The following is a 24,176-nucleotide window of genomic DNA, read 5'->3' on the forward strand; positions in this document are numbered from 1 at the left end:
GCGGAGTAATTTCCTAAAAGGAAGTTCTAGACTGTTGTTCTGTAAGCTGGAGCAATGTCAGCTGTAAGTGCGCGATATTTCAATAATGCTTTAGATTCTGCATTCTACGATATATTAGAAGCGGTGCTTACAATTTCTAAAACCACGGCTGAATGAATCGTCGTTGCAATAGGCCAAGAATTGGTTTATAAACGTACCAGGACGTGGAAAGCGGTAGAATTTGTTAAAATACTGTAAAACTCTTCACTTTCTAACCTTTTCTACAGGTCCATCTTACCCTTCATGGTGTCCATCTTTCCCATATCAGGTGTCCGTCTTACCCGAACATTTCAAAACCGTACGAAAAAAACCATGTTTTTCATTCATGAAAAATACGCAAAAATCGATGGAAACTTAAAAGTTTCAACACATTTTCTGATAAAATATAAGTGTAAGATAATATATGCACATTTTCAAGATCGTTGCACTTATATATCCCTAGATTTTTACCATTTCCCTTAACGTGTCCGTCTTTACCTACCTTCCCCTACGGACAGTTAAGGCATGTTTGGCACTTCATATTTTCTTACTCATTCAATTTTAATCGGTCACTTACTTTAGTGAAGCAAACCTTCTACATTTGAGTAAAAAAATAATGATTTCCAATAATTTTACTAATTTTAGTTTATGAAACATTGCAAAAAATCATAAAATTGAAACGATATTGTGATTCATATTTCGGAGAGTTTTTAAGCTCATGATTCAAAATAAGGAGGTTTTTTTAAATGCACACTCACACTACACCTTTTTAATTTTTAACTTATTTTAAGTTGCGAACACCTCATATTGAGTGCAGGAGTCCTTCTAGATCGACATAACGAAGGCCATACGAAGGCCATGCATCAGGGCCTACTAGGGCTCAGACACATTTTTAATTGATTCTAGTACATCATGGCAATTATTTAAAATAAAAAAACCGGTTATGGCCAGGGGTGGATATGAAGAAATACAATAAAAACATGCAGAATGTCCGGAATTTAGAGCTATCCGTATTTTGAATCAAAATGGCATATTAATTATCGTAATGTATTTCCCAACACACAGAGTTTCCATTTTTTTATTCATTTCCGATTTTTTTTTTGCGAGATTCACATGTATGTTTTAAATCGTTCACTACGGATTATTGAGCATTTCCCTGCATGGTTGGATGATTTGTATTGATTTTCGATGGGGAAATAAATCCAATAAATCGTGAGAACGATCCGAAAACGAAAATGTATGGGATATGGAGAATAAATTGTGAGACAAAACACTACAGGAGTTAACCAATAAATCATGAAAACCCCGGTAATGCGGTTCAAAATCCACGAGATAGCTTACAAACACTTATCAGTTAACTGTTGTTACAGCTACTTGGAAAAAATTGGCAAATACATTAAAGAAGATACAACAAAACTACATTTTTTTCTTAATTTTTCCGTGAAATACTTATGAGTAGATGACATAAAAGAAGGAGGAAACAAGAGTTTTTATAAATTTTAAAGCCACTGTTTTTACCTGAAAATACAACCCAAATGTATGTCACTCCAATAAAACTTCCGGAATAGCCATAACAATTGTTATATTTTAAAATAAAAATTTATAACTACGTTGAATTTTGTGAATAAAGCGATTGACTCACAGTAAAAAAATTTATACTTTAGCGACAAAAATTGATGCGTACTGTCAAAAATTGGTGCCTTTGAGACAAAAATAGGTGAGTTAGAGTCAAAATTTTGCGGTAACGACTGTAAAGAGAGAATATTATAAAACGTTAATATTGAAAAGATAAATAACCTCACATAGTATCGCAAAAGGTTTTGGCACATTTGAAGTCGCAAAATGAAAAAAAAAAAACAAATATGGAAATGGGAATACAAAATAAAACATCTTAATCGATGCAGGTTAAAACAGTTTGTAAACAAAACAAGAAAACGCAAAGACACAATCAGCCCCAATTACACCATATTTACACGAAACACTAATGGGAGTTGCTTTTTAGTTACTGTGAAACTAACATAAAAAAATCACCTACAAAGATTAAAAACACAAACTGCATCAAACGAAAACTGCACTTTTTTACACTCACATAAAACCGATCAGAACCCTAACTAATGCAACACGCATTATTTACCCCATTCACTTCCCGGCCGTTCCTCCCGCACCCACCAACAGGCAAGGCCTTTTCCTTTTTCCGGCTTTAGAATGCACCGGCGGCCGGCCTGCTTGGATGTAACGGCGCGAACGAACGAACGAACAGCTACGAGAAAGGCTTTTTTCACGCCGACTTTCGCCGCCTGCTTGCTGCCCGCTCGCTGTGTGATGATGGCGGCGGTTCGCTTTGAATTATTGTATGTTTTTACTTCGCTTTTCTACCAGTTTAGTTAATTACGGGAACGGGGAATAGAGGTCGCACTCACACCGGTTCCCTTGTTGTTTACATTACCCTGAAGTTATGGTTCTGATGCGCCCTTCTATGGAGGAGACCTTTCCTGTAATGTAAGTCGGTTGGCTGGGTTAGTTGTTGCTGCTGGTCATAACCCCCAGCGCGCTGTTTCCCTGTAGAAAAAGAGAGATTTAGAGCAAAGCATAGCCTACATTGATATGGTAGTAATATCGATTTCGGCGTTCTCTTGCACTTGATTCTATGTCTTTTGATCATGATCATGTTCTAGTGAGGTCGAGTGGCGTGATCTTACAAAAAATAGAAAAATATATTTAAAATTCTACTATTTTACTCTTTCACACAGTAATTTCTTCAGAGTTTTGCAAAACAAAAATAAACGGAAAAATGTGCAAAACTCAGTTCCAAAGTCATGATCGTTGTGTGTGATCATTGAAACACCAATAAACTTACCATTGTTTACCACCCCAATTCAACCAGCAACAGCAGAAGAGCAAGAGTGTACTAATTTAGATAAATTTTATTGACAAATCACCCTTTCACTCACGTCCAATTTGCCGTTCAACTGTCACACCAAACACAGATCCGGACTGTACAGGTTTGGTAATTGTTGTAATTGAAACCATTCACAAAACTAATATTCACAACGAATCAAACACAAGTATCGGTTACTACTACTGAAGCACTTACATTTCTGGGGGACATTTTCTACCTGTTTTTTTTTGTTTCTTGCCGAATATCATTTTTCCTTTACTGCTTTCCCCGTTGATTGTTTGTTTGTTTTGGCCTAAAATGTTTATGCTGCGTTTTGTTGTTTTATCTTTTATCTTTTAGTACTGTTTGTCACACAAAAGAGAAGTAGAGAGGGAGAGAGAGAAACAAACGTTCTACTTTGCATCGAATTTATCGTAAGTTTTCCACTTCTTTGCTTCACTTTTATTGCTAACCTCTACTATAAAACAGTTTTATTTTATCTTCTTTTAATTTTCTGCTTTTTTTTAGTTACTTTTTCAAAACGTTTGTCGCAAGCTAAGAGGTTTTCGCTTATTTTGTTTCTTCTTACTTACGTCTTGGTTGTTTTTCACAATGTATTACACAATTTCGCTTTAGCTTTTTTTTTTATTGAGCTTCCTATACGAAACGTTGACAACAAATTTCGCTCTTTCGGGGGAAGCCAACAAACAAAAAAACGCACACAACCAAAAAAGCAACTCTTCTCACCGCGCTTCCAACAATGGGTGTTTGTTTCCTGTTATTGCTTTGTTGCATTGTTATGTGTAGGTGTAGTAGCTATGTTTGCTATATCTATATAGTAGTGCCTGGAAAAATCAAGACACGGCTGTGGGCATGTCCACCTCTAATGCGTTTGTCTCATTGTTGGCTGCTGCTCGGGATGGACATCTGCTCTAATTGTGTTCTTATTAAACTTAGGTTGTTTTCCCCCCCTAAGCGCTCGATTAATGCATTTCTTTTTCATACTTAATGGTTATGTGCTTATGCAGTGCTCGAGCTCGATTACCTTCGTAACAGTTTCCAGTAAGTTTCCATTTTATGTGTTTTTTTTACGTTTCTTCCACCAATTTGCTTATGGTAAATTGTTCAGCAACGCATCTCAACATAGTTCCAAATATTTATTTCAACCTTACCGAACTTATCAAGGTTCAGGTTTCCATCGTATCTTCTCAATTATTATCAAAGAAAATGGTTCAGAAACGAACGAACAAGAAACCAGAACACTGGAAAAAGGGCAAAACTAAAACATAATTTTCACTAAAAGTGAGAAATAAAACAAAAAAACCTGCAACTTGTTGTTTTGTTTTTGTTTCTAGTATCTTTTTATCTTGTATTTACACTCCCTACCCCCTGCCCGGTCGAAGAAGAATAATGGTGGACGTGTTTTTATTTCTTTCTCCCATGTGTGTGTGTTTTTTGAAGTAAAAAGATGTAAAAAAACGTAGTCTAAAATGAAAATTCTCTGCTAAATAAATAAAGCTCCAATTACTGTGTGCCGTGCGGTGGTGGGTGGTCAAGTTATAGACAGTACACAGGAGCAAAAAATACATTATGATTGATTCCATTTTTTGTTAAAAAAAGGCTGTAAAAAGTATCTTACTCATAATCTCTTTATCGCAAGTTGCGTGATCGGTGTGTGTTGTTGTAGCGATGGAGCAGGTTTCAGTTGCATTGTGTACCAAAACCCCTTCGCTTAGCTAAACAAAACGACGAACAAACGAACGAGCTAGACAGGCTGGCTGGCTGGCTGGCTTTTTTTGAGGGCTTTTTCTCGCCTAATAGTAGCTCACTTTATTACAACACTTCTAAGTAGAAAATAATAATAATAATAAAAAATAATACGCAGTGGGTCCTTTCTTTTCCACGCCCCCTTCCATCCTAAACTACTAAAACGCGCCGACTGTGTGTCCGATTTTTTGCCGTTACGCGCCACTTAACACTATCAACTACCTATTGCAAACTATGATCGCGCCTTGCACCGAAGACTTGCTGCTGCTGAATCTGGGGGGAGCAGGAGGGAAATGATATCGTGATATTTTTTTAATTTCTCTTCCACCTCGTGCACGGGGGGACCCACATCTCTCTCTCTCTCTCTCTCTCTCTCTCTCTCTCTCTCTCTCTCTCTCTCTCTCTCTCTCTTTCAGTGAGATTGCGGGACTAATCATCAGAGCCCCCTGTTTCGGCCTTGTTTCGTCGTTTGTCGACCGTATAATTACAAACAAACGGCGCAAAACGGCTCGCTCCGCGGTTTGAATTGAATTGAACGTAATTAGTTCTTAATATTTCGTATCATCTTTCATCTTTCGGTTCGTATTTGCCTATCTTCGCTATTTCCCGATCGCACTTTTGCGTTACATGTCCCAAAACTGATCGCTTCCTTTTCATCAAATTCAAATCAAATTCATCAAAATAAAAAAAGGAAGAAAAGATAAACGAAACCCATTCGATAGGTGGCGAGAGAAGCGAAGGCGTATACAGAGAGAGTGCTATTATAAAAAAAATAAACAAAAAACTGTACTTCTAGGTATAATATACGACCGTAAAAAAAAAAGAAAAATATAACCATTTATTTAATTTCTCTTTCAAAATTCGATACTAATCACGCCTGACCTCTTCCTTAACACTTTAAGCGCCGCGTCATATGAAATCGCATGACGGCTTTGTTCACCGCTCAGCTCTGTATCTGACGCTCACCAATTCTCTTGATAACGAATGAGGTAGGAAAGAGAGAACGAGAACGACATGTGCTACGCCGCTTATCGAAATGAAACAAAAGAGTGATAATAGTCGCACGAACAATTATCGCTCTCATCGCTCTCTTGTCATGCGCTACGTGCTCACTCGCAAACTGTGACGTCAAGCCGGCGGTCAAAGTGTTAATACGAACGCAAAAAAAAAGTCAGCTTCAGTTGTATCACACACCTTGCAAATTGTATGCGTTGTCGTGTGGCGCGCGCGCATGTTGTTGTTGCTGTTGCTGATCTGCTGAGTCGCGCTTTTTACCTTTCCTGTTTCTCGTTTCTTTTTTGTTTTGTACATTTAAAACTCCTACACACACGTGGAGAGAGATACATAGAGAGAGAGAGAGTCTTTTAATGCAGCAAGAAAAGGCGCCCCTCTTCACTTACGTAGGGCGACCAACTCAGAGCAATCCCAACATGTTCGCTTGCACAACAACAACAGCCTACACAACCAACGTTTGGGACAACGCAGTGTAAAAAAACGATTGTTCAATGAATTCTTTTTTTGTTTTTGAGCAGGATGTGTGTTTCAGTTCTCGTTCTTTTTTTTTAATAACCATAAAGCAAAAAAATACTACTCCTCCCCTCCTCCCCTTTTGCCCCCTGCCATCGATGCCATCGTTTACGAGAGCTGAACTCGACTGCGACTTATTTCCGGTACCTTTTTTTACCAATCGATTTTTACCCCCACTACAAAGATTTACCGTCCCAAGCACGATTAATCCACGAGACCGGACCGCATCACGGACGCATTATTGGACAAAGACACAAAAAAAAACGATCCCACCCCACCCGGAACCGACGAGCTACGGCGACGACGGAAGGCAAAGCTTTATTAGATATGCCGCCTCCCGAAACAAACGTTCTCAGCATTCTCGTCCTTCCGATTTGTTGCTCCCCTTTCCCAAGACGGATGGGGGTTTTGGTGGTGGTGGTGGTGATGGTGGGCAGAGTGGGTGGGGAGGTGGTTTACTCTATCGGATTCGATGCGGCCGCTACTGCTGTTGCTGCTGCGATCCCCTCCCGTCGTTCCGCCTGTTGTCGGTGGTGGTGGTGGTGGTGAGGAGAGAAGCTCGTTAGGACTCGCCGTTACCACTGTCATCGCCGTCCGATTCCACCGACGCATTATCATCGTCTTCGGTGTCGAGATCGTAATCGTCGTCGTAGAAATCCGTCATATCGAGCTGCGCGAAGGAAGAAAAGGAGAAGAGAGAGAGAGAGAAAAGGGTCAAAATCGAATGCAATGAGCAGGTATTAGCGTTAAAGTAAAATGTAAACTAAGCTTAATCATGCAATCGTTCAAACTGTTCAGAGCAAACAACGTTATCCGATCACACGCTCAGCTCTCCCTCCCTATCTTGGTACTGCTCCGATAGGAGAATGAGGGGAAGTCTACAACTTCAGTTCATTTTCCTAATGAGTGGACATATTTTCTACGCCTTCTTCCACAAATAATGGCGCAAAAACCCTCTCTACAAAGAAGTTGAGTTTCCGTTTCTTTTCCTGACATCTGAAGAAATCGCTCCCTGAACGAAGCGGCGTTAAACGAGTCGTGCTGTAACAACAGAGCAAATGTGCACCGGGGGTGCCCTGTGACATATGATGCGTGAAAATGCAATGCCACAACATTTCCCTCGTGCTGGCTCTGGCTGGCTGGCAAAGTCACTAATAAATGTGCAGCTATTTGTACAGCACCCGCCCGACGCTACAATGGAATGGAAACCATTACATTCGCCTCATACGGCAGCAATGGTGCTGCCACCACCGACTCTAATCCCTTTGGGAGTCATTTGCAACAGAGATTTCGAGGTGGTACTGCCGTGGGCCGTATGGGATAGCCTCCGAGAAAGATGAAGCCATCGCAAGGGAGACGGGACATGTCTGTGTGTGTATCGTGTGGTCTAAAGCACCAAGCTAAGATACACCCGCGGACACAGGAACTGATCGAACTGGTGTTGTTGATTTCCGTTTTATGGTTTCAAAATACGGAAGAGGAAGAGGAAGAGGAGTTTGGTGGTGGTGGTGGCTGAGTTTACGATAGGGTAATTTATGATGGCAACTTCGTAAGCAGAATGAGATTGATTCTAGCGAATATGAGGACAATTGGGGAGGAATGCGTGTAAGGGGAATCTATGAATCTTCGCCTTATTCCCCCCTTCGACGGCTTTATTAACCAACCAGCCAGTGATTTTAGTAGCTTACCCCAAGGTACAGGTTCATGAAGAGTCTATCATAAAGGTGGAGATGAGTTGCCGCTTGGTGTATGGTTTATCTATCGCGTACAACACACAGCACAAAAGTTGATTACAGTGCGTAAAAGCAAATTGAGTGAAGCATCTGATAGGTTGTATTGGGTTTACATTACAATATACTTTTTACACGCACAAACAAATCCAGCGATAATGTATTGATTTGTATGCCCGAGTATGCCAAGGGAATAAGGCAATTCGCAAGAAGGAAATGTTTTGTAGATTAACGGTGTAAATCAACATTATAGGACTGGACAAATATGACAATTGTAATTTAATAATAAATAAATAATGTTTTCTTTCGTTTTCAGAACGAATAATTCTAAGAAGAATTTGTCATTATAAAAATTAGAAACAAAAAAAGGGAACATAACATTGATAAAAATAGCAATATAATACAACAGGCAAGAACAACAAAAAGAATGCCCACTGATAGTAATATTACACCATTTTCGCGTCCAAATGACCAATGTTATGCTGCGTTTGAACATTGTTCAATTATAAGTAAACATTTGACGTTTAAATGAAATCCTGATGCCTATCTGAAAACTTCGTTCAATGACTAAACAAGTGAAACCTCTAACTGGACCCGTTTGCTGTGTGAAGTTTAGATTTTTGTTTGTGTTTTCATTCACAAAATTAGATACGATTTATTTGATAATAAGCGAAAGCAAATGTTTATTTGCGATTGAACAATGTTCAACCAGGACATCAGAATTTCAGTTGGCCGTCAAATGCTTACTTGTAGTTGAACAATGTTCCATATCACCTTAATATTGTTTACTTGGGCTCAAAACGGTGCTTAAGGCCGAGATACATTGTCTGTACACGCTAGTGTAATTTTCACTAGCGCGGCTGCTGGTGCAAGCTTTTTTGGTCATCGAGAGAATGGTCGTGCCGGATTTCAAATTTAAGTAGTTTTTTCACCGTTTTTTATGCAAAAATTGCTGAAATGTGTGCACAACATACTTATCTATCAATTACATCAGCCTTTAGAACATTAAAAGCTGGAACAATGGGAGATTTTAGGAATCTAGTCATTTTTTTTAAATATTTTATATGAAATTTGGGAGATGTCGGTAGGAATAATGTTATCTACACTTAATGTTTTTTTTCTATCGAATTTAAAAAAGAAAAGGTCAATCAATGATCCATAAAAGTGACATTCAATTAAGTCGAATGTCGAATGAATCAAAAAATGTTTCTGCAACACGAAACAACAACCACAGGATTTGTTTCTTAGCGTGAATTTGCCAGTTCTTTCATACGTTGATAATGTTTCATAATGTTTAACCAAGGTAAAACCAAGTCTTTTGAGTATTTGAAAGCTGAAGAATTAAGAACGAAACGATGTTTCGATGTGATTGCAGCACGATGAATAAAATTGTCAGTTGGGTATGAACATTTCAGCTTTTAAACTGAAAACGTCAAAGGTGCCAATATTACAAATAAAGAAATCAATAACTAGAAATGAACTAAAAGCTATTCTTTCTAGACAAATGATTTTTCTCTGCACTTAATTATTCCTTTTATAATTCTGTGTAATGAAAATATACAGGACAGCCAATCACATAATTGTATTCAACCTCACGATCGAAAAGATACATCGTAAGAAACATTTTCTTTTCATCATAAAGACGCCCAAAAACTCCAACACACACTCCCGCCGCGAGAAGGTAGGTGAAAGAAGCAGATTTGCAGAAGCCGTTAAGTGATGTGTGGAAACAAATCTTATTAGTGTGTGCTCGAGAATGGTAAGGAGGAAGTAGCGCCTCGGAAGCTAAACCCCGACGACCAAGCACACTCAACACAACTCTCTTCGCGGCTACATATCACGGCCAATACTCCTGCTGCTGCTGCTGCTGCACCATTCATGCGGAGCTTGGGATATTTTTCAGCGAAGTTATTTCTATAATTAATATAAATATACAGCCATTTTTCATGCCCTTTCTTCGCTCGTCTCGAAGCTCGCGCCTCTGTGCGGTGCTGTAGCATACGAAATCTCTGCACCACTTATAGATCCCGTGCCCCCACAGCCAGTCAGCCAGCACAGTAAAAGGAAACTGGATTTATAACTCTCTCTCTCCCTCTCCCACTGTACGCCCTCCACCTCCAGCTCTTTAGCAGTTCGATGCAGTTCGTGCGATCTTGCACAGCAAAAAAAGGGTCGGGGGGTATGGGAAGCGGCACAGCATCGGATCAAAATTAGCGGCGGCTGGGGATGGATTAGCCGGTTTATCATGAAACATGGTGGTGAAGAAGGTTGCTCTACCCCTTTCCGGCTTGTGTTGATGTGCAATGAAACCCGGGCAAAAGAACGCGAATTAAACCAGTGTAAGCCCCCAAACAACACCGTAACGCACTCAACCTTTTTCGCCTCTCTTAACGGATGCATTTTTCGCGCAAGTTCAAAGGGCAAAAAGTGAAACATCATCGCAGAAAGATGTGCTCTGACGAGAGAGCGCTATATGCTGCAACAATCCCGTTGGCTGCATTTTGTGTTTTTATGCTCGCATTGGTGGGTTTCGCGGTTTCGAGCTGATCATTATGGTTACCGCTAACCAGCAGCTAATTTATTACCCTCCAAGCATACATTTGGGACTGCGCTAAGGAGCAGTATAATAAGGCGTATCGTTGAGTGATGGTTATATACCTTTGTTGCGGTATAACTCCTTCAGTAGGGCAATACATCATGTGGATTGCATTGGAACATGCCTTATGTGTATGTGGTGATAAAAAAAAACTGAAATAAACTTCTGTAAAATTAAGCAACTGAAATAATAATTGCAATTACGACATCAAATTGCCCATTTACCCATTATCTGACCAGTTCCTCAAGGCTGAATTGTGTCCAAGAACAGGCCTTTAAAAGAGTTTATGATATTGATTTTACTTTATTTTATTAGTTTAATATTGTTTCATGATTGTTTTGCATCATGGCAAGTCACAATTAAATTCATTTCGTGTAAAAATGGGTTAAAAAGAACAACAACCTATTTGCATACAAACATTTTGCATACCTTCAGGTGTTTAGCAAGGACGATGAATGGAAAAGGTGTACTTTTGCCCTTTTTTATCAAACAAAATGTAATATTTAACTATTACAGATACATTTTCCTTCGTCATATGACTTTTTTTTAGCTTGGTAAATCACTTTGTCATGATTTTTTTTATTGTGATCAGTTCTACACAGTCATGACAAATTTCGGTTGAAACAAAATCATGTCAGCGGCACGAGCTCTACTGTGATGATCAAAGGTGAGACTCAAACAGTTGTTGCGACCATCACATGCTTGATGACATTGTGTGCAACCAACTCTAGGTCAGTCACTTGGCCGCGACATTTTCTGTCGGTGATTATCACGATAGTCGCGGAAGACATGCGGAGCGTGCGAGTGGTCCCAAGCATAAAGATTTTTCCATGATTTTCGAATTATCACCGACAGAAAATGTCGTAACCAAGTGAGTGACCAAGAGTTGGGTGCTAAACAAAATGTCACCAAGCATGTGATTGATCCACCAATTGTTTGAGTCTCACCTCTGATCATCTCAGTTGGCAGCACAGTAAGTAATACGAAGCTGTACAAGTCTCGTTAGTCTTCTTCTTTGGCACAACAACCGTTGTCGGTCAAGGCCTGCCTGTACCCCCCCCCCCCCCCCTCCAACTCGTGAAGTGAGCTTGGCTTTCTTTGGACTTATTGTTACCATAGCAGGATGGTCAGTCCTACGAATGGGGGCACGGTCTATTCGGGGCTTGAACCCATGACGGACATGTTGTTAAGTCGTACGAGATAACGACTGTACCACCAGACCGGCCTAGGCTCGTTAGTATCTTGTTGTAAAACCGAGATTTAAACGTTCACTCATCAGTTAAATATAACGTCAATTGGCCTTCGACATACTTATTTTCGAAGCAATGCGGTCCACGATCTACAAAGTTGGCGACCCCTGATATAGAGAATTTAGACCAAGTCCAGCATATCATCTGGACATGAAGAATGCAAATCGACTGAACACGTTAAAAATGCATGCGCTACTAATCACGACAGACACGTAGCCACATTGGGTAATTCAAGCTATAATCGGTTCCCCCCAATATTGGTTCCGATATGTCCGTTATAGATAATCGATAAATCGACGCTTCTACAGGGTGAACAGAGTTGTGTCTTGCACCGGTGTAGACAAAAGGAGAAAAACGCTCGTTATAGAAACACCATGCCAAACTTACACGTCCTCAACGTTACTACAAACATACACCAAATTCGGAAGAAAAAAATCTTACATCAACAAAAAGAAAACAACATCCGTAATTCCCATGTACCACCCAATAGTGTTGGCACTTAAGAACGGAGCAGAGAGAAAGGATTTCATTTTCTTTTCCTGCCTTTAAAGGGCATAACCCACACCCCGGCGGCATCAGCATGCACTCGGGAACGCAGCAACAGTAACATTACCATTCCTAGACGGGGAAATGGTTATTGTTATTGGCCAGCCGTCGGCCATAAGCCGTGTGGGGTTGCATGTGTGCGCTTACGCGCGCATTTAGCTACCGACACGATCGGTCGTTATGTTTAATTCGCAGAAGACGACAAAGGAGTAGCAAACATTAGAAAACAGTGTTTCTTTTAACGGCAAACGCGAGCGGTGTAATACCACCATCATCATCATCACACCACCAAGTGTTGGCAAAAAGAAACAGCTTTAAGCTCTTGGCCATGTACATGCTGCTATTAGTTGTGTAGATTTGGCCGTTTCCACGTTTCCCGATCGTTTGGGGACACTACTCTTGTGAAAGGAAAAGGTATCAAATAACGCCATTGCCGCGTCCACACATAATCGATCTTCCGTCTGTCAGCTTGAGACCGTCCATCTGTTGATATTGATATTGATACCGCGTAAACAAGCCACGGTACAGCCCATTCGTTTGCACTCCACGTTAATGACCGACAGGATCCTGCGTTTCTAAGAGCCCATTTTAACGCTACTGTACTACATTGGCTACCCTCTGCTATAACGCCCCACACCGGGGGGCTTCGGAACAGACACGGTCCGGCGGAGCAGAGAAAGATTATGCTAAAGACGAAAGTGTAATAACGATGTACGCGGGTCGATTTTCAATAAACAAAAGTTGAGTTATTATTTGCACAATGATTTATTTGCAAACCGATCACAGCCACCGGGCAGTCTACTCGGTGCCGTCGGTGATATGATTTGAATGATGGCACGTTTGCCAGGGTCGTAAAACCGGGAACAATGTTGCTGGCATTGTTACTGTCCCATGTATGGACCCCGTAGACAGTGAGGCGGTGTTGTGGTGGTGGTAATGCGATGCTAGGGCATTAAAACGGGAGCCAACCATAGTGCACACCGGGGAAGGCAAAACAAACATAACTGGTTCGGCCAATCAATCACATTTTGAAGGAGTTTATGTAAATATACACTGCCGTGCGGTAGACGGTACAAACAATACCGAGGCAAATGGTGGAAGGCATTGGGCGCTGCCCATATCCTTGAACTTGAACGTTGAAAGCGTGGAATGTGTAGAGCACGTTGCACGAGCATGACTTTGTGCCGTCCAACGTTCAGAGCGCGTGAAAGTGATTAATAAAGCGTTTTGATGCAATTTGACAAGAAAATGAAAGGCACAAAAAAAAGTTCCCTAGCGGGACATTACTGAACGTTAGTTAAAGCTGTCGAATACGATATTTGGCATTATTTATCGATACATTAATTTATAACTAGTATATGAATGCGACTACGAAAATATCAAATTTCTTTAATTCAGATGGTTGATTTTTCAATGTTGGTTGCTTTTTTTTGTACTTGTCCTCGTTTATGTACTAAACATCCCAGACTAAACATCAGACGATCAATCGGCTAGGTATGTTCTCCGTGTCAGAAATTCAAGCAATAGGACTTCCATTCCGAAATGCAAAAAACATACAATGGGCCCCTTTCAGTTTTAAGATGAAATTGCAGCCTGTTAGCTGTTTGCATTGTATAGCAGTTTTCGAGCAGCTATCAAAGTGGATATAATATACAGATGGGCTCATCCCAAAGTATATATAGTTGATTTTTATCGCTTCTGCTTCGGAAGATTTTAAGAATGTTTTGTTTATTCGTCAAGCTACCAGAAACCCTATTTGAGGAAAAGTTTTCACCCGTCCTGTCAAAAAGTGAAGTTCAAATTTGGTTATAAAAAAGATGCTATGATATAACCTGGTCTACATACACTTTGATGAATTCGGATTGCCCTTTGTAGATTCTGTACCGAGAGGAATTTAACTGTCAGAGGCAAGGCTTAACAAAAACAGACATGCTCTCAACGTGTTAACAAGCGTTTAAGTCGTTCAAACAGAAAAAAATAAGGCAAATTCCATTTCAGATTCCTTGCGTTATTAGACTAGAGACAAGAATTCGAAAGTCATAAAGCTCGTTGGATTTGATATGGACAGCCGAATGCCAATTCCATCTACCGAATCTAATAGCACCATTTGGGATAAACGAAAACACACGATAAATGTTGTGACATTTTTTAGAGCAGCTCCTCGAATCTAATTCTTGCTTCGAGATTGAAATAATCTAAGCTGAAAATCACAGGCTAGCTTTGTGTGTAGTTTTATATGGAGTGTTGACCTGATTTCAGCCGCCAACTGTCAAACTCCATATAAAAAAGCTGGCTAGTATCGTGAAACGCCCCAAAGTTGGCTTTATGATTAAAAAAATATAATTTATATCCCGCTTGTAAGACGATTTAAACATCCAAGTCAACTTACTGAAAGGATTCTACACGCAAACAGGAGCGCAACTCAAAATGTAGTTTAAAGCACTGTTTTAGACCATCTGTATTTGAAAGCATCGTTTCTAAAATTGTTTGGTCCCAGTTTACAATTTGTAACCTTTTTTGCATACGTAAACAAACCCGTCGTACGTTAATTCATTTCACTTTCGATTGTGACGCTTCATCCAGTGTTGTTTGAATCGTTTTGTCAAACGACCTGCACGCGAAAAACAACGACGGCGCCAATTAATTATCCATCCCTAACGAGACGATCGATCGTTTGTTGCTCGTTACAAATCAAGGTGTATAAATTATTCAATTCCCACGACGTCAACTACCAACGTTCGACAACTATTTACGACCTTGTTATGATAGAGAACAGTGAAACGAAAACAAAAATAAAAACACTGGACACGATCACTGAACTGAATAAAATGTGTGCAAATTGTGCACAGTAGTGTCAAACAACACCACACGCAACGTGGAGTTAATTAAAATACGTCCTTTTCATTTGTTTGGCGTCCAATCGCCTTGATAATGCAAATATGAACGTAGCGGGACATTTGTTCGAGTACCTTTGCACGTTCGTGAGCACATCGAATTCCATCGAGAGCAGCGTTTATGCAAGATAGTGAACCCTTGTCAACAAGTCAGAGATTGCTTTACGGACAACCAAAATTTGACGCAGATAAGAACGTATAATTTCGGTTCCTTTCCTTAATAACGTATAATTTCCCACGCTACCAGCACTGGGCCACAACACTCACCTGTGGTTCCTGGCCGGTAGGTTTCGTTTTCGCCTTGATGCAATACTCCTCTAGCGTAAGTGGTACAATGATGCCTTCCTTTTCTGCCTCCGCCTTGGCGGCCTGTGCTTGTCGTCTAAAATCAGGAAACGGGAGGGAGAATGTGATTAACTAAATAAAGCAACAGGCGCACACAGCCAGCGGAGCATTACCGTATGATGTTAGGATATTCATTGTCCTTGCCGTGCGAGTCTCGCCATCTTCGGTACATGACGGACGCGTCCACGTTCGCGGGCGAGTAGGTGTTTGGCTCGTTGAGCAGTGAAATCACGGACAGCAGGATGGTGCGCACGTTCTGCGTCGGGTTCCATCGTTCGCACGGCAGTTCGCCGCTCTGCGGATCGTCAACCGGCGGGTGTAGGATCGATATGCAGAGATCACCGTTCTGAAAAGGAAGCGACAGGCAGCAACAAAAAGGCATAAATCGTTAGTAAAAGAATGTAAACACAATACCAATCGGGGTCATTGCTGAGCGGAACTCACCTCATACACATTCGGATGCCAGACTTTTGTCAAAAACCGTATCGACGGTGGAGAGTATGGATAGTCTGGGGGAAATTTCATGTGCGCCTAGAACGAAAATGAAAGAAAAAATTCGATTAAATACACGTTCGATAATGCAGGCTAGGAGTCTGATGTGCTGAACCAAAATAAAATCCAATAGAATCCCTTCACGCTCCTTCGCTTCCTAAAGCAATAAGAAATAATAGCAATACAAATCTAAACAGATTACAGCCTCAAGGTTCATACACGTGCGAACCTTCCCATCACAACCAAGCCCGAGTGGATGACGCACAACCGCGATTGATTGATAACGCTTAGAAGATACAGAAAAGTGTAGGATTACATGCAGATTGCACACCCTTGTGTGTTTGACACATTAGCGCTGCACCGTTCAATGGAAAAGGGTTTATAATTTATAGTTCGCTTTAGAAAGCTAGCTGATAAGGATGCCACTTACAAGATACGAGGGGGTTTAATATAAGCTCCGCCAAGTAGCAACACATTGCATGCGAAAGGTGCCCATACGAGTTTGATACCCTTGCATGAACTGTAATTTGTTTATTTATTTTCGCTTTTCGTTTTATGTATGTTCTACGAAAAAAGGGGGGGGGGAATAGATCGCATTGCTTCCCTTCTTATCAACCGCAGTTCTCTCCTGTTCTACAAACCCCGATTTGTAAATAAACAATTCCCCGAGCGGAAAGAACGCTCGGCAAACCTTGACAGATAGACAAGACGCGACAAAACGCAAACACAATAATATGAGCGTGCGCTATTTTGCCCAAACGGGTAAAACCCTTAACCGGAATTGCATATGACACAGTTGAGGCAAATGTCGATGCATCCAACAGTGCATCGCCAAAGGCACACAGATAAGAGGGCCCCGTGTGTATGTGTGTTGGGCGCGATATTGACAACGCGCAACTCCTCTTCCTGCTTGCCCGTGGCATTAAATCCAGCGTACGTTCGTGCGATCGATTATTGTCGATTGGTTCAATAGAAAATGGAACGACAATAAAACGATTGAGAGAGCCCTACTAGGTGGGATGGAATATGGGAAGCAAACAAAAAAAAGCCAATATTACACTAAAACGCTAAAAAGCGCTGTTCCGGTTGCATGTTCACGCTGCACCACCACCACCACCTTCTTCACATGCATAGATGCGGCAAATGACAAAATTGCTCGATCGGGGAAGGGAAAACAGGGAACCGCGAACAAAAAGAAAAAAAAAACAAACCACCATAGCTTGAGGCAAAACGAAGGGCCGCTAAACACGGCCAACCAGAATAATCAATTAACACACGGGCTAAAAATAGGCCCTTTTCGCGGGCTCGCGTGCATTCGTTTCGCTAGCCAAGCGCGGGTGGCCAGGCAAGTGTGGGTGTGAGGAAAATAGACAAGCAAGCTCTGCCCCGTGCAAACATCTTATGATTCGCTTCGGACCGCGCGCGGTACCACACTTTCTGGCACGACCGGAAAAAGGAAGCATTGCGGACAGTCACGACGACGACGACGACGATGATGACGTTGTGGTTGTATTGGCAGTGGTGTGATTAAATATGTGATGCTTCCGTCTCTGGCCACCGCACACCCACACGGTCACCAGGGGGACGACGATCTGCTGATGCTGCTGTTACGGATGAAGAAAGAAACAGACGACGAACATGTGTGACATATGCAACAAGTACACTGCGTGTTTTACACTGCTGTTAGAACTAGTACGAAAATCGATGACAGGTACATTCGCTATAGATCGATTGCGATAGAGCAAGCCGCTCGCTTTTAAGAATTGATAAAATAAGCCAGTCGTTTCAACATCAAACCACCGTACACAATGCGAATGTGTAGCCGTAGTGTAGAAGATCAAAATTCTGCTATCGATTTTTACATGGGTCTAGGTTATTACAAAAGAATTTCTTTTTGCATCCGTAATTTCAGGATCGTACGATCACTCAAGGCTGTCTGCTTGAAGAATACGATTTCATTATGACCTCAAACCATCTTTCTCGCCTAATTAGTGCAATTTGTTGCAACCCGTGTTCCCTATATTCCCCTTTGTTCCTTTGTGCCAAAGATACAACCACCACAACAGTCACCCGGGACGGTTTCCTTATCTCATTGTTGTGTGCAGCAAAGTGAAGGGGCTTGGGATGTGGGCAATAAATTAAACTATGCACTGATACCTCCAACGATCAAGTTAACGCCATACTAACGATAGCTTTGCTTTCTTGTATCTAATATGTGTTTGTTTCTAATAATCTAGTACGATCCACATAAGAAAGTCAGAATAATTGAAATTGACGAAAGGACAAATTAACAGTGACGTGCAATACTGGTAATTACAATTAAATTATAACTTGATAAACATTAGACTCGTTCTTCCTAAACTAGAAAACAAAATCTACCATTACGTCTAACAAGTCCATGGTACAATCTAAAGACAATAAGATTTAAAATGATAAGCATTTCCAACAGTTGTAGGCAGTTGTTGGCTTCCTATGTGATTATTTACACATTTAAAACGCTTTATGGGGTTTTATTTAACCCAATAAGCCACAAAATCAGAAAGAAAAAAAGACTTCAAATTAAAAGTTAGCCAATCAAACTTCATCTAATTCCATCGATTGATTTCCCTCAGCCTGTTTTACCTATTCACAAAAAATGCGATTTAGCTACAATATTCTATTGCCTAGCTGCGAACGCGGATCTTTAGTGCAGATTCAGCAGCAAATGCGTGGCCAGTTCTTCGGGGCCATTGGATGATGAAGCAACGACGCCACATAAAAATTACCAACCAAACATAAAACCCCGCTAACTAACTGACCCGCACGGAAAGTGCGTCCACCACTGTGCCGTGGGAATAGGCAACAGCCCGCGCATTACACAAGACGAAATGAAGACGGCAAAAGGACGGTGTAAAGAGACGCTACAAGACGGTCTGAAGCCCTCGCAACCACCAACCAGGCACCAGGCATAGCTCGGTGCCTGGTGGTGCTTCGGTGGTGGGGGATACGAGTTAAACGACTTCAGTAGTAACGCAACATCGCCGGCGTTCGTCGCTGTCGTTGCGCCCAAGGTTGTTTGGGGCAGTGACGCGTAAGCCCAAACCGACTCAACCAGCAGCAGCAGCAGCTGCTCGGTGGAGGGATCGTAGTAGTTCGCAGCTCGATCAGCTCGTGTGCATGATTATTCACATTTTGCACGGGCCACGATCATGCTCGTCGATCGAAAAGCATTATTACGAGCAGTGTTGCAGTGCAGGGTGTGTATTGCCGTTTCATGCCGTTCGATAACTTCATGCTACCCCCCTAGGTAGGGAAACACCGTGTGTACGATAAATCGTCTTTGTTGTGTTGGCTAAATGTTTCCTTTTTTGGATATGCCAACAACACCCGGGGCGTTCAAAGTGTTGCACACACTCACACACGAACACTTGCAGGGTATTGCTTCACGTTGAAACTCATTTCCTGTCGTGTTCGTTCGCTCAGTGGTTCAGGAAGGACGGCAGCACGCGTGAAGGAACACTCTGTTGGCGAAGGAAACGCGCTGCCGGTTGCAAAATAAAGAAAGTTTGTGTCCGCTCGCGGAGGATTGGGGAGACCACAAACACAACCCAGGCACAGCCTTGCTGAGTCGGTTGGTTCATCTTCAGCACATTCCACACGCACACCAAGGGCGCACGGTGCGGGGGGCGCCATCAGCGCCGGATTACCTTAAAACGGTCATTAGATTTTGCACTCTTCCCCTCACTCCACTCTGTCTCACCTTGAAGTAGCCGCCCTGGTAGAGCGTGTCCGGCGGCCCGAAGATGGCCACCTCCCACTCGAACAGATTGTCCTCGTTCAGCAGCTTCACGCGGAACCCTTCGACCGGTTCCTCCTGCAGGCTTTTGTACTCCAGCGAGAGGGCACGCACGGCCGAACTGGACGGTGTGGCGGTCATCTTGGATCTGTGAATTTTGGGGCTGTTGTTGTGTGGTTCGTTTCGATTTGTATCTGTGGCGTACGGATCACACCACTGATTCGTCACGTAAGCGAAGGAAGCTAAAGACGCCCGTTTCCTTCCTTCCCCCTAATCGACAGCGCCACCAACTAGCAACTAGACACACTCGCGACACACACTTATCTATCTCTCGCTCGCTGTGACTGCGGCACAGCTTCCCTCGACTGCGGGTCGTCGTGATTTGCACGGTGCGATCGTGCAGCCTCCGATACGATGCAGCAAATGCAACGGGACGCGCGCGCGCTCACACACAAACACAAACGATGGATTCACACGCTCGAAATAAATTGCACGTCGAAATGTTCACTTCCGCCCCGTGCTGGTGATGGTGCTGCGGGTGCTGCTGCTGCTGTTTGTTTGTTGTGTTCCTGCTTCTTTATGATTATCGCACGCTGAACAAAACGCAGTGACGCGCGCTCTCCCTCTCTCTCTCGCTGGCTGGCTGGCTGGCCGCGTATTTGGTGCCGTTTCCCTTCCAATCACGGCTCTGTGTCCGTGCGTCTAAAATGAGATCAATGTCGCGAGAAAAGAAAAAATGAAGATTATTACTTTTGACGACACCAACGGATGCGTTGTTGTTCTGGGCGGGGGTGGGTGGTACTTTTTGTTCGTTTCACTGTTGTGCCATTTTACTACACTTTTCCTTTCCCCCCGAGGCCGATGGTCAATTTTCGCGGAGCCCGTAACAAAGGAGGAGGACATGTTTTTCCACAACTGAAAGGTAATCCCCGCCGCCCGTGTAGGGGGGGACGATGACGGCGCGAGGTGAAAATGTATATCGCAAAATGCTAGCTGAGACCAGGGGAGGGGGGGGAGAGGGTGGCCACGGCGGCAGATGTTGGTGGTGGTAGAGGCGAATGATTCAGACACACAGTTGGAAGCGCGATGCAATTTCATCGCGCTCTCAAGGCTACCGAGATGAAAAATGCATCCAACGGACCTGGTCGGAGCGGGGGACTCCGGGGGGAGAGAGAGAAGTCCGCGAGACCGAAAAGCGAAAACACTCTGCACAACGGAAAACCCATCTCAGCCGTGTGTTGGATGACGCTTGTTGGAAGATGTTCGAATATTTCGCATTCTCTGGGCAACCGCCGCCGCTGCACAAAATCCGTCCGCTGGTGGTGTGTGCGAAATAAAAATAAAAACAATGGCGGACATTTTACCTGCTGACTCGGATCGTGGACACCCTGTCCCGCTCTAGCAAAGTACGTCAGTCGAACACCGTTCGAACTCGCTCTCGCTCTATCTCTTTCTCGCTCCACTGGTGGAAGAGTCTTTCTTACGGTGAATCGGAAAGAAAAAACGTAGCAAACGTTGGGTTTTCCGTGTGCACAGTGCGAAAGATGATCGATCTAACTGACCAAACCCCTCGTAACACTGACGGCAGCAGCCAACAAATGGGGAGTGTTTTTGGGGGTGCACAAGCGTCACGCTTTTGTTTTACCCGACCCGGGACTCCTGTGCTGCAGGATTGCACAAAAACCGTCCCGTGACACGCATACACACGCACGCAGCAGCCCCTATTACGCTTTGCACACAGTGTTTTTGTTGGGTCCGCACGATGTGTGCGAGCGAGCGCAGCGCACACTCATACACTTCCGGATAAAGCGAAGGTTTACCACCACGCAGCACTCCAACCGTTTCAGTCCTAGCGACCTCGAGAAGGTACAACAACACCACCGTCACACGGGTTGCCCTACAGAGAGCAATGGCTGTAACAAAAGAAAGAACAAAAACGCAGACACACACACACACGCCTCCCACAAGGAAGCGCGACGACGACGACTTTTTCGTACCTGGGGCCTGTTTGTTCTCGAACACAATGTGGCCAAATGGACGCACACACACACACGCACACACTCACAGCAACACACGCACACGCGCGAACACACACCCTTGCACGGGAGGAGGGCTAAACACACGACACGAGCTCGACACGGAAACTATTTGGCAGCACTCGGACTGGTAATTTGGATCACGGGCTAGCAAAAGGCTAGAAGGTTAAATTTCCTCGCTGTGCACATACGACGACACGCGCGATTTCACGGACCGAAATGGGGAATTAGTTTTTTTGTTGCCTTTTACGTTCTGCTGGGTACGAAAATTACTCGAAATGTGTGATGAGAAAACTCTCGAATGAAGGTGCTCTCGGTTGGCTTTATTTTGACAACAATGGGCTGGTAGGGATGGGCAAAGTGTATGAATATCAGGTGGTCTCATAGCCTGTTTTTTATAGCAAAAGTTGAACGTCACTTTTTGACAGCATGGGTGAAAACATTTCCCCAAACAAGCTTTCTGACGACTTGCCTTACACACAAACAATCTTAGAATCTTCGTTATTTGCACTGAAATACCTTAAAAAGCACTCAAAATATATGTTACTGTAAGCTAAACCGAATCTGAACTAATTATATCCTTTTTTTTCATCCTTATATCCATTTTTGGATCAAAATAATGCCGTCGATGAGGACACCAATGTGTACTACGTATGTGTTGCTAAGAACAAAGCGAACGGTTCCTATGGAAATTCACTTCACCCATTCTGTCAAAAGCAGATTTTTTTGATTTCGAAATTAGTTGTCAATTTGTATGGGACGAGACCACCTGATATTCATACACTTTGGGGATGGGCGCAGCGTTCCGATCCGTTCCGAATGTGTCATGCCCAAGTAGCATTTCGGTGCGCTTTACTGTCATAGCTGTCACTTTGGTTGCTTTCCGTTAAATTGTTCGTTAAAATGTGTGCTTCATATTTTTTAACTGAAAAAGTCATGTTTTATTAAACTACATCGTTACATTAATAAAATTTTCGCTTTGAATTCAAGAACGATGAGCGTAGTCTATTATTTGTTTATTTATCGAAGATAATTGCGAAGCGCGAGAACGGGCTTTTGTAATTCTCAATTTGCTCTCGAATAAAAGTGTTAACTATTTGAGATAGGCTATAGCTGTTTGAGTTGTACTTGTAGGCTGAATTTTAAAGGGGGGAGGAGGGGTTTTCCCGACTTAAAACAAAATCATCACGTGGGCGCGGGGCCAGTCACCTTGTCCCATGCCCTGGGGCCGTTGTAACGCAGATCCAATGCGTTTTTATGCGTTATCTGTCAAATTGCATATACAATTTTGACAGGCCATCCGATAAAATCGTTGATAAAACGTTGCCTTTACTGGCTACGGACGGGGACAGGAATATTCGAAACGGATCCAACGATACCGACCCTACGCTATACCCTAGGACTACGAAGTAGATCTTTTTTTTTATTGTTTTTGTATTAGAGTGATCCAAGCTAGTGATGAGTAAATTTAAAAAAAAAATCCGAAAGGTAGATGCAAACTCCAATATCGGGGCCTTTCGGAATCGTCGATGCCGTGGGAGCCCCCCGGAGTCGTTTGAAGCTGTCCAAAGCCATCCTGAGCCGTCGAAGCCGTTCGAAGCCGTTCTGAGCCGTCTGGAGTCGTCCGGAGTCGGAATTGTCGGAGTCGTCGGAGTCGTTGGAGTTTTCCGGAGCCATCCGGAACCGACTCCGACTGTCGACAAGCGGCTACGGACAGTTCGGACGGCTCCAACGATTTCGACATCTTCCACTCCGGACAACTCCGGACGGTTCCGAATGGCTCCAGCCAGAACCGTTGGTTCGATATAGCCGAAATCGGTGCCTGAGTAGCAATGTTCGCAAGAGGTTCCGAGTCGTGGATACCGATTCTGGGAACCCATCACTAATCCAAACACCAAATATTTAGCAAAAAAAAGTATAATTAATTCACCACAGCTTTGTTAGCTCGTTGATTGTGATCATGCATATGGTCGGATCATATGCTATTATTTTCAGAGGTTTGTCGTTTATAGACAAAACATTTTGCTCAAAGAATGCGATTTTGGTATTGCAGACTGAATGGCTTTACTACCTCGAGAAATTCAACGTTCTGTAAGTGGTTTCTGACACGTTCTCACTTAGCTACTTGATCTGCTGCAAGAGTGTCTGAAACAGATTACAGTTTTGTACTTCCGGCTGCAAATCCGTTATTTTGGCTTTATTCGCGGATGCCACCACGTCTTCTTGTCCCATGATCTTGGTCTTACCATGTCCCATCTGTCGTTGTAGACAGTTTAAATACACAAATACATGGACTTTCTCCTTTACGCCAAATAGAAGTGA

General features: G+C 42.7%; 1 protein-coding gene across 2 annotated transcripts; it reads right to left on the reverse strand.

Moving 5' to 3' along the window:
* Positions 1-5,964: 5,964 nt before the first annotated feature.
* On the reverse strand, positions 5,965-22,192 carry LOC120900565 (ubiquitin-conjugating enzyme E2 R2). Of its 2 annotated transcripts, none has more exons than XM_040307703.1 (6): positions 21,816-22,192; positions 19,783-20,520; positions 15,996-16,082; positions 15,665-15,897; positions 15,474-15,588; positions 5,965-6,860 (listed from the first exon to the last, which is right to left on the reverse strand). In XM_040307703.1, the coding sequence occupies exons 2-6, from the start codon at positions 19,957-19,959 to the stop codon at positions 6,753-6,755; spliced, it is 720 nt and encodes a 239-aa protein (XP_040163637.1). In that variant the 5' UTR covers positions 19,960-20,520; positions 21,816-22,192; the 3' UTR covers positions 5,965-6,752. The 2 variants fall into 2 exon arrangements, with proteins under 2 accessions (XP_040163637.1, XP_040163638.1); XM_040307704.1 differs by lacking the exon at positions 21,816-22,192 and adding an exon at positions 21,183-21,587.
* Positions 22,193-24,176: the final 1,984 nt, after the last annotated feature.

Source organism: Anopheles arabiensis, chromosome 3 (genome assembly GCF_016920715.1).
Source record: "Anopheles arabiensis isolate DONGOLA chromosome 3, AaraD3, whole genome shotgun sequence".
NCBI classification, from domain to species: Eukaryota; Metazoa; Arthropoda; class Insecta; order Diptera; family Culicidae; genus Anopheles; species Anopheles arabiensis.

Bases quoted from the DNA above. Each gene is read 5' to 3' on its own strand.
- LOC120900565 (XM_040307703.1), bottom strand. From the start codon at position 19,959: ATGACCGCCACACCGTCCAGTTCGGCCGTGCGTGCCCTCTCGCTGGAG. The intron at 16,083-19,782 runs GTGAGACAGAGT...TTTTCGTTCTAG, and splicing joins ACCAGGGCGGCTACTTCAAG to GCGCACATGAAATTTCCCCC. The intron at 15,589-15,664 runs GTAATGCTCCGC...TCCTGATTTTAG, and splicing joins GAATATCCTAACATCATACG to ACGACAAGCACAGGCCGCCA.